This window comes from Sinocyclocheilus rhinocerous, unplaced genomic scaffold (genome assembly GCF_001515625.1).
Source record: "Sinocyclocheilus rhinocerous isolate Xijiao unplaced genomic scaffold, SAMN03320098_v1.1 scaffold1531, whole genome shotgun sequence".
NCBI lineage: Eukaryota > Metazoa > Chordata > Actinopteri > Cypriniformes > Cyprinidae > Sinocyclocheilus > Sinocyclocheilus rhinocerous.
The window spans coordinates 55009-65308 of NW_015652147.1; the positions used below are offsets into that span (position 1 = coordinate 55009).

General features: G+C 37.5%; 1 protein-coding gene across 2 annotated transcripts in view; it reads right to left on the bottom strand.

Moving 5' to 3' along the window:
- LOC107713771 (arachidonate 5-lipoxygenase-like) overlaps positions 1 to 8584 on the bottom strand; it is a 10372-nt gene extending 1788 nt beyond the window's left edge. The window contains exons 1-9 of one of the 2 annotated variants that reach the window (XM_016519380.1): positions 8434 to 8584; positions 6305 to 6534; positions 6179 to 6241; positions 4756 to 4878; positions 4448 to 4563; positions 4113 to 4285; positions 3594 to 3740; positions 3123 to 3332; positions 1092 to 1178 (exon numbers count right to left, since the gene is read on the bottom strand). In XM_016519380.1, coding sequence (XP_016374866.1) covers positions 1092 to 1178; positions 3123 to 3332; positions 3594 to 3740; positions 4113 to 4285; positions 4448 to 4563; positions 4756 to 4878; positions 6179 to 6241; positions 6305 to 6534; positions 8434 to 8583 — 1299 coding nt within the window. In that variant the 5' untranslated portion in view covers position 8584. Of the gene's footprint in view, positions 1 to 1091; positions 1179 to 3122; positions 3333 to 3593; positions 3741 to 4112; positions 4286 to 4447; positions 4564 to 4755; positions 4879 to 6178; positions 6242 to 6304; positions 6535 to 8433 lie in introns of those variants that run through there. The other variant, XM_016519379.1, reaches the window with a different exon arrangement.
- Between the last annotated feature and the right edge of the window lie 1716 nt (positions 8585 to 10300).

The following is a 10300-nucleotide window of genomic DNA, read 5'->3' on the forward strand; positions in this document are numbered from 1 at the left end:
CAACTACTGAACTTAGAATTCGAACATTATATTCATGTGTAATGGGGTTTTGGGCTGTTGTAGCACCTCTAAATATTAATATTTAATTTATGTCAGTACCATGTGAAAAGTGAAAGGAATTATCAAGGAATTATTAAGCATGTCAAATGTTTCTCTCTTGACTATTAAAACTGTGATGTTATGCTAACTCCATTTCCCATAATGCTTTACTGGACCTTTTTCCTGGTTTCTTCATGTCTGGTCAGTAGTGCTGGGCGGTATGACCAAAAATTTATATCACGGTATTTTTCAAAATTATACCGGTTTCATGGTACATGACGGTATTTCTTTTTTTCATGCATGACCGGGTGTTAACCATATTTTCTACTGATTGAGAGAGGAAATACTGCAGTATATTGACTTAGAATGCCCTATTTTACTGTCATGATGAGTGAATATTGTCAAAAAATACCACACTAAATAGTGACTAAACACGACCCCTTTTAATACATGTTAACCAGGAGTCACAGGAGTCACTGTTCTATGGAAAAAAGCCGCTAAAAGGGTCTGGAAGTTGCTAAATCTAGTGCTAAAGTAAAAAATGTGAGTATTTACTTTTTTTTTAGGCATAACCTGAGAAAATGGCAACATCTAGTAAAAAATTGTTTTAAAAAAATTAATTTTGAAGCCTTGCCAATAGAATGAAAGCCTATTAATAAAGACTGCATCATTTTAATTGTTAAATGGCCCTGGGATTAAAAATTGCTGTTTTAATGGGTTTCATTGGTCCTGATTGTAGCTATTTTGTGTACCTAGTGTAAAATAAATAATATAGAAAAATAAAGTAAATACAGGTAAAATATTACAATTCTAATACAAATATGCACTTGTGTCCAAATGTATGCAGTTGGCATTAACACAGCCAAAATTATATATAAAAAAAAAAAAACTGAAAAAGTTTTAGGACAGCCAAGCTTTAATAAAGACAGCTTAAAACTATTTGCATCTTCAGACCTTAAAGTCATGTGAACGAAGCAGAGACATCAGAGATAAACATGAATGCAAAAGTTGTGGTCCCTTATAAGGCACTGTTTATGAAGGGTTAAAAATACCTTATCAAAGAGCCCGGATTTACAGATGAGTTTTTCACGAGCTGCAGTGTTGATGGCAATGGTGAAACGGACATGAGGTATCAGCAACTGTAAGGAGAAAATGAAGCATTTTTTAAAAACTGTCAGCAAAACACTGGCCTTCAATAAAACAATAAACCACTCTAGGCCACTATGTGACACTGTCACACAAGACACATGTTCTACCTGCTCAATATATCATTGTGGTTTAATATATATTGAAGTTTTATTAGGTATTACTGTGTTCTTAGCCATTTTATTCCTCTTATCTATTTTATGTGTGTAGGTCTTTAAATGGTCTTGGGTTCTGACAGCAAATAGATTCCATAAAGGAAGTAGCATGGCAAACAAAATGGCGGTCACAAACTGGTGATCATGACTAGCTGGACCGTGGAGTCACTTTTAAGGACTTTTCCCAGCTTCACTGGATTATCTCTTCTTTTGGCTTTGTATATACACCAGTGGACACTTGGAGCACGCCAGGATTCGTAAGGACTGATTTATGGTATGGAACTGAAGAACCCTTTGCTTTTAACAGCCTAGGTTTTCCATGTGGAAATTGTAAGTACAATTCATTTATTCACTTTATAACTGTTGTACATCTTTTCAAACACCCCTAACTTCACACAGTTTTGATCTGACCCCATTTTTACAATTGGGCCAATAAGGCCAATCGTTACAACTTGATTCAGTGTTTGTACAACAGGTAAGGGGCTTTGTGCCAAAATCACTGTAACACCCTGCCTTTTTGCTTTTATAGCAAGAGCAATGACAAAGGACAACAATGTTTATTAAGTATCAATAAGACTTACTACCAATTATAACACTAATCGAGCAAGATGGCGGCGCGCACAGTCGCAGCGGCTTTGAGCTCCTACAATTGGCATAGTTTTTGCATGTTGTTGGTGGTGCAATTATCGAGCACTTAACTTCTGTACAGCCATGACAAACTTTTAGAACTAAATTCTGGAATACATTATCTACCAGCGGAGACATTTATTCCTCCGGAGCTCTTAAGACCACCACCGGGAGCTCTTGCTGAAGTGAGACTGAGGAGGAGACGCTGTGAGCGGAGACAGAAGAGAGGAAAGCGTGCGGGTGTGTGGGCCAGGCTAAAGGCTAACTCGTCCAAGCCCCCGCTTCCTTCCATCTTCCTCTTTAATGCACGGTCGATCCGCAATAAGATAGATGAACTACATCTACAGCTGGCGACCCAGAGGACCATATACAACTGTTGCAGCATGATTTCACCGAAACGTGGCTGGACAGCACCACTCCGGATGAGGCTATTGAGCTAGCAGGTCGTACCCTTCTATGGGTTTGGAACGACATGGGGGTACGTGATTAATAACAAAATTTCCATTTTGGGGTGGAGTATCCCTTTAACCGCATGTGACGTTTCCAACATGATTACGTAATGTGCAAAGTAAGTAATGCGCAAGCAGAGTTACAGCAAGACGAGCATTTAGGGTTAAAAAGTATATGAATCTCATTTGTTTTTGGAATTTCGGCTGTGATCGTGTAGAGCTGCATTGAAACTGCATTTTTAACCTTTAATCCATTGAGCACCATTGAAGTCCTCTATACGGAGAAAAATCCTGATACGTTTTCTTCAAAAACCTTAATTTCTTTATGACCGAAGAAAGACGTGAACATCTTGTAAATTATAGGGAAATTTTTATTCTGGAAGTTAACTAACCCTGCTTTCTCTGGACATTAAATAATGGTGCATTCCAGTAAACTGACTTTCACAAACTTAGTAAATCATGTTGCGAGATTCATTTAAAACTCGCCTCCCATAAATTGTGTCTGAAATAAAAACTCCTACAAATGCATGCATAATAAGGGTAGTCACCAAATTAAACACATCCTTGCCTTTTTGTCACTAATGCATGTCTTTGGTACACCCTGACAGTACTTTTTTTAACGTCAAAAGAGGGTTTGCGCTGGTGCGAGGTGTTAGTAAATCTGGCCCTAAATCTCATAGCAATGAAAGCATTAAAGGATGGCTACCTTGAATACAGGATGGACTGCAGCGAGCTGTCTGTACATGGCTATGGCAAAAACCTCAGATATCAGATGTGTCCTGAGAAGGTGTGTGACCAGCTGGTGTACACTGAAGTCGGAGGATTTCACCCACATCTTGGCTAGCATCCAGTCATACTGATTATCACTTGGGAGAAAGACTGTGTTCCCCACCCCTGCGGTGGTCTGACGACTGAGCTGTTTCACACATCAAAGTAAGCCAAAACTGAGTCTTTGGTAAAAACTCTAACATTTAGTTAAAGCACCAACTTTTTATTTTTAAATAATGTTTTACAAAATTATTTCTGAAGGCACCTGGATAGCAATTGGTAGGATTTCATTCTGGCTGTTCTTTCAAAGTAAGCCAAAACTGAGTCTTTGGTAAAAACTAACAAATTTAGTTAAAGCACCAACTTTTTATTTTTAAGTAATGTTTTACAAAATTATGTCTACAGGCACCTGGATAGCAATTGGTAGGATTTCATTCTGGCTGTTGTTGTACAGCAGGCAGAAGGGAGCAGCCAAATACTGCTTGGTATCTGGGTCTGTGGCATTGGCTTGCACTCCCGCCAGTATTGCATAGTCTGCTATGTAGATGTTTCCTGCCTGTAACAGAGAGGTATTTAGTATTGGAGCCATAGAGCGACACTGGAGAATTTTTATTCCATTCTATATAATTCATTCACATCCAGAATTTACCACTGCGACAGCTTTCTTTTTGGCACATCATCCAAAATCCAAAATGAACTCCAAATTTTCTATACACCTCCCCCTCCCTCTCGAAGTCTGTCCATGTTTAAAACTTCACTCAAAATGCATCTTTTTAGGATTGATTTTAATTTGGGATTATGTTGTGCACTACAAGTTTCTTGTACTGTTTTTTTATGAATATTTCTAACTCGTAAAGTGTCTCCGAGTACCCTGATAAGTGCTGTATAAAAATGTTATTTTTATTAGTGTGGTGTCATTTTTTCTGACCTTTAATTCCTCATGTAGTGTGAGACCTCTATCCAGGGAACCCTCCACCATCTCCTGTGTGACTGCAAACTTGTCTGGAAGATTCATGCACTTCCTGATCACCACAGGATTGCAGCCATTCAAAAACTGATAGCCAAAAAAGTAGTCCTTATTCCAGTTCTGCATCACATACTCTGTCAAAGGGTATAATAAAGTCAGCTGCCAGTGAGTTTAGGAGTATGCAAACGATGTGCGCCTTAGCCTGTTAATGTTTGCATTCTCACAATAATTTATACTCGGTCAGTGGACAGATTGTTTTAGTATTAGAGAGAAGTAAATAAAAGAAAAGAACCAACCTGACACGTTCAAACCTGACACGGTGTTCTTGATTTTCACAAATATTTTTTCAAAATCTGCAATATCTTTCCAAGAGGACAACTTCAAAAATTTATTAAGTCCAAGATTCCTAATCCTGAAAGAGAAGATCATGAAAAAATACAGCTGAATGAACCAGACACTAAAAATCTGATTGGGAGCAATTTAAGCTACGCTTGTTTCTCCATTTATTTTGAGATATTTCCTAGCTATAGTCAAACTGTGTCACAGGAAATCTGTAACATGCATACTTGTTGGAGATATATGCAAAGGTATGAACACAACCTACGCTGTAATGTAATTCAAAGAGAAGTCCACAGATTTTGCAGCTTCAAACTGAATGTCCAAAGGAAGTTCAGTGCTTGAATTGGCATCGATGCTCATGGGGAAACCAGGGCGCCACTCCTTCCACCTATTAGAAACCGCAAAATTAATCTTTCAGTTATTTGGACCGAGAATTATTTTAGGTGATATGAACATTTTCATATGCATGAATTTTTTTTTTGTCTGGTTCCATGTGCCTTGGTATTATCCAACCAATTGAAAAATCTGCAGTGAATTCATTGCACGATCCATTTTGTCCCTAAGCAATCCTGATGTGTTCCTCCACTAGGTTTTTTACTTGTTTCTATTCTGACTTGTGTCTGGTGTTTGTAGAGTTAAAGCTATTATGCTTTTTCACTTTTTCAACTTTAGTTCGTCTGTAATGTTGCTGTTTGAGCATTAAAAAGATCTGCAAAGTTACAAAGCTCAAAGTCCACTTCAAAAGGAGATGTTTTATTTAACAGAAACATAGACTGTATATGTGATGTCACTCGTAGGTTTCCGAAGAGCGTTTTTGAAGCTCAAAGTGGGCGAAGGCGGCCGTCGCCATCTTGGCAGTGCGTCACTCCCGGATATTCGAAAATGGGCAAAGAGGCGGAAGCTGGTTGCTGAAGCCACGCCCACCTAGCTAGACGGTGGTGATCCACCTGTCACTCAAGTGACCACGCCCTTAATTATGCAGAACTTTAAGGCTTGATATAATTTAAACGGATGAGTTATAAAAAAAACATGCCAGACTGGGGAGAGAGGTGTTGTAATAATGTAAAATATATAAATAATACTTTGTAAAAGAGCATAATAGGACCTCTTTAAGCAATCTGATCGGTGTCTCATGCATCGTGTGTTAGATGGCACACCCTACACACGTGGGCTCACAACACAAGACTCGGTGTTGGAGCCATGCTTGTTTAATTTTTATAAACTGGTTTGTTTAAAAATCTTTTGGCTATAGTATTGTTAATGTTTATTTTTGAGAGCTGTCACCTAAACAACACAAACTCAGCACACCTGAAAAAACGATAGGCGCATAGGAAAAATAGTGCAACAATAATGTCGAATCAAAAATATAAAAAGATTCGCTCCACTGAACTGAACGTTCCGGTGGACCGAAACGTTGCTTGTGCTTCGATATTTAGCAAGTATTTTATAGTGTGCGGGATTGCATCTTTTTATATTTGAGCCAAAGGTGAGAGGGGAAATGGTTAAAAAGGATATACCACCCCTGACAGGAGGGGGGCGCTGGTGCAAGAGGACACAGTATTTTGACCGTGCACATGGAGGCAGGATGGCTTTGGTGTAACAAACTTGCAAGCTGAAAAACATTTTCACCATCATATGATTAAATATCTGTTGAATATTTACACGGGATTGTAACTGTGGCATCAAACCTGAACAGTAGTTGTCTTGATTCCAGTTCCATGCGCCTGTACTCTTTCATATTATCATCCGATCTAAACGAACATGCGTATATATACACATAAACAAGAGTTTTTATGACATGCTTCATTCAGGACTGGATAGTGAGCAGATAGAAATAGGGCTCACCCTTGTCATCTCGAAGAACCACTTCCTTTTCAAAGTCTATCCAGCGATAACAGGGGAACTCGACGCAGTCTCCAGAGGGTGTCGTCACACTGATGCATCTGCAGTACCAATGATCATTGAACAAGATTTTCTCCTTCTCAAGTTTCACCAGCACTAAGTCTCCAAGGATCTCCTTCACATTGATGTCAACAGGTACCACCTTTAACGACAACTTCGGTTAGGCAAAACTGAACCACACAGCTTGTGTGCAAAAATCACGGCAAAAATTATCACTGGATTTGTCAAATAATATCGTTTTTCTTTATGAAACATGTATTTTCCACAAACATCCTTTTTAAATTTGATTATACGACAGAATGCTTTTAATTGCTGTGAAAAAAAGTGGATAAGTGAGGATAAGTTTTTTAATTTTTGTGAGGAAACAAGTGTTTGATGACACTCACAATTAAATCAGAGTGATTATTATACATACATATATATAAATATAAATATGTGGGGTATAAGTCGTACTGCAAAATATTTCATAATTCCTGAATATTATGAACAAAAATATAATAATGTAAATTTCAAGTATTATTAAAGACAAGTGAACACTCAGTCATTTAAAAAGTACAAATAAACAAGTTAGCAATCACACAAATAGATTCAATTGAACAAATTCATTACGATTGAAATAAACAGTGTTTTAAGATTGTCAGGTATTCCGGGGCATAGAGGACCTACAATAATGTACAGTATTTGAAAAATAATGTGTTTTTTGAACATTAAAGCATGTCAACATATTCTGTTGCACCAAATACAGAAAATAATGATCTTTAAAATAGCATCATATGAGACATTTAAGACATAACTGATATTTAACAGGGACATTTGCAAAAAGACATGTTAGAGGACTCAGTATCATGCACTATACAGTATGTGTGCAGCAGAGAAAACAGTCTTCTTGCACTTAAATGGTTTAAAGTCATATTAAAGGATTGATAAGCAGAATCGAAATCATGGTTTATCTGTCAGGTAAATGCACATAAAAATGCATGCTCTCATGCTCTCACAATGTTGTTAATGTTGAGGTTATTTCAGATTTGTACTAGGTTTGCTTCATTCATTTAGTTTGACTGCACTGACTAAGAGGGTGAGCTTAACCATTCAAATTAATTGTGTCCATGCATTTTAGACACTGAGCACTGCTGAGTGCTCTGGTAATATCAATGGTATGACCCATTTCAGGAGCTGTCAAAATTACAATTTAAAATCAAGAGCATAGATTTCTAACATTGCGCAGCGCTGAACTCATACGTCATCCGCCCGGAGCTGCTTCCGTGTACAACAGTGAGCGCAAGCTAGATTAAAGTGATTATTACGTTTTGAATATGGATATTTTTCTTACAAAATGCATCGATTCGCTACAGGAGGCCTTTGTTCACCCCCCGGAGCCGTGTGAGACACTTTTGTTTATGGATGGGCACTTTTTATTTAACTTCTTTTGGACTGCTGCACTGCTGCAACACCTGCTGAGTGCCATTAAACAGCTTGAAAGATCAAAGACAATTTTTAATATAACTCCGACTGAATTAGTCTGAAAGAAGAAAGTCATATACACCTAGGATGACTTGAGGGTGAGTAATTTATGGACTAATTTTCATTTTTGGGAGAACTAACCCTTTAACATTACTGTTTCAAAACAGCAACACTAGTGATTGACTGTCAAAGCAAAGCACGGTTTGAACGTCCCGCCCCCAGATCAACTGGAAGTTTTGATTGGTTTTGACCCCTGAGTCAGACCTGTCTGTTATTGCCTGCAGCGCAGGGCTCCACCTAATAGTTTGAAAAGTGCCTGTCAAACGCCAGCTCGCCCTGTTTCTCTGTCAGCACCTTTCTGTACTTTGTACTTTGTGTGAAAAATCAATGTAGTGAAGTTGAATACTTTATTTTTATTTAACCCAAGTAAAAGTAACATTTTAATGTAGAAAAAGTTAAAAATGCACTCAAGTACTGTAGCTAAAGTATTTGTGATTAGTTACTTTCCACCTGACATCAGTAAATAAATTAAATAATTTCAACCTTGTCCTGAATTTGTAAGGGAAAGAACAATTCTTACCGATCCTCTTGCGAAATGGTCAACAACGGATTTGTCCAGTAGAGTTCGGTCACTGCATCTCTCCGTGCCCACCAGCGTCAGGTATATGTCATTAATTGTCTCAGCAAACTCCTGTTTGCCAGTGCTGACAGACACCGTGTACGTGAACATCTTGCTCATATGAGAGGACAAGTACAACAGACTCTCTTGTTTCACTGCTGTTTTGGGGGTGTGGTCTATCAATCTAACTTGTGATGATAACTGTGTGTTCTTTAATTAGAGATGATAGCACCAACAATGTACAATTATGTAATCAATTCCTTCATATTTATATTTTCTTTAAAAAAGTTTTACATTATAAAGCCTGATTCAGACAGATGCAGTGGCTGTTAAGATATGAAAATGTCTTTATTCTAATTTGAAGGGCTCTGATGACATATTTTTTAAAATAAAAGACTTAAAGGGGTCATGGCAGGAGAAATCAAATTAGCCTTGATCTTTTGGCATATAATTGGTCTTTGTACCATTAAAACATCCTGCAAGTTTCATAACTTAAAACGTCCTCCTCATAAACAAAGCGTTTCTTTAATCAAGCTCCAAAAATGGCTCGTTTGGATCTGAGGTGCATAATGACGTAACGGGGGAACAAACATTTGCATAAACTCTGCCTCCAGAGCAAGACATTGATGAATAGTCTTCTTCTTGACATAGGCCCCGCCCACTGGTGTTCAGTTGCCCCACCTCAAAGTACAGAAATAATGAAGGAGTTTTGTCCTTGCATGTTAAAGAAAAATGCATTCTTGGCTGCTGGTATTGTGTAATGATGCCAGATGTCCCACCCTGTCAGATACCTTTTCTTCTAAACATAATAACCAGGGCACGTATTCACAAAACATCTCAAGGCTAAAAGTAGCTCAAAACTCACCAATTTAGGAGAAAACGTTAAAAATAATGGGCGTGTCAGTCCTAAATTTAGGACTCCTAAATTTTTGCTCTAAGAGTATTTCACAAAGCGTTTTAGCGCTAAAACTAGCTCCTAAATCTGTGAAACGTTAGGAGTAGTGAAGAGGACTCCTAAGTAAGGTTGCAAAGGGGTGGAAATTTTCCAGAAACGTTCCATGGGAACTTTGTCTGGGGAATTTTGGAAATATTCCAAGTTTGAAACTTACCAGGAATTTATGGGAATTAATTGGAAATTTGGGGCAAATTTATAAAACTATTATATACAATCATAAATATAAACATTTTGTTTGATCATAGGCTCCAATACCATACTATCTAAATCTAATACTAATACAAATTTTTAAAATGACATTTTTTAATTTTTTGGGGGGAATCTGTGATGCTTTTTTCAGGATTTATTGATGAATGAAAACTAGGGCTGCATGATTAATCGCATGCCATTATCATGTGTATCTCGTCGGTAAAGCCGGTTCTGTGATTAGTAGTAAATCTCCATCACGTGCTTTCAGATGGAGCGGCATTTAAAAACATCCAGATGAATCGCCTTCGATTATGAATGAGATATTGCGTAGCTTGTCAGTGATCTATGGCTCGGTGTATTAAATGCCGCTCCATCTGAAAGCACGTGATGGAGATTTACTACTAATCACCAGAACCGGCTTTACTGACGAGATGCGCATGATAATGGCATGTGATTAATCGTGCAGCCCTAAATGAAAACTTGTGAACAGTGTTTAATCAAAATAGAAATATTTTCTAATAATATAAATCTTTACTATTACTTTTTATTAATCTAACACATCCTTGTTGAATAAAATTAATTTATTTCAAAAAAAGAGAAAAGATACTGACCCCCAAACTTTTGAAAGGTAGTGTATTGTTAAAAAAGGATTTCTATTTTAAATAAACGGTTTTCTTTTATTAA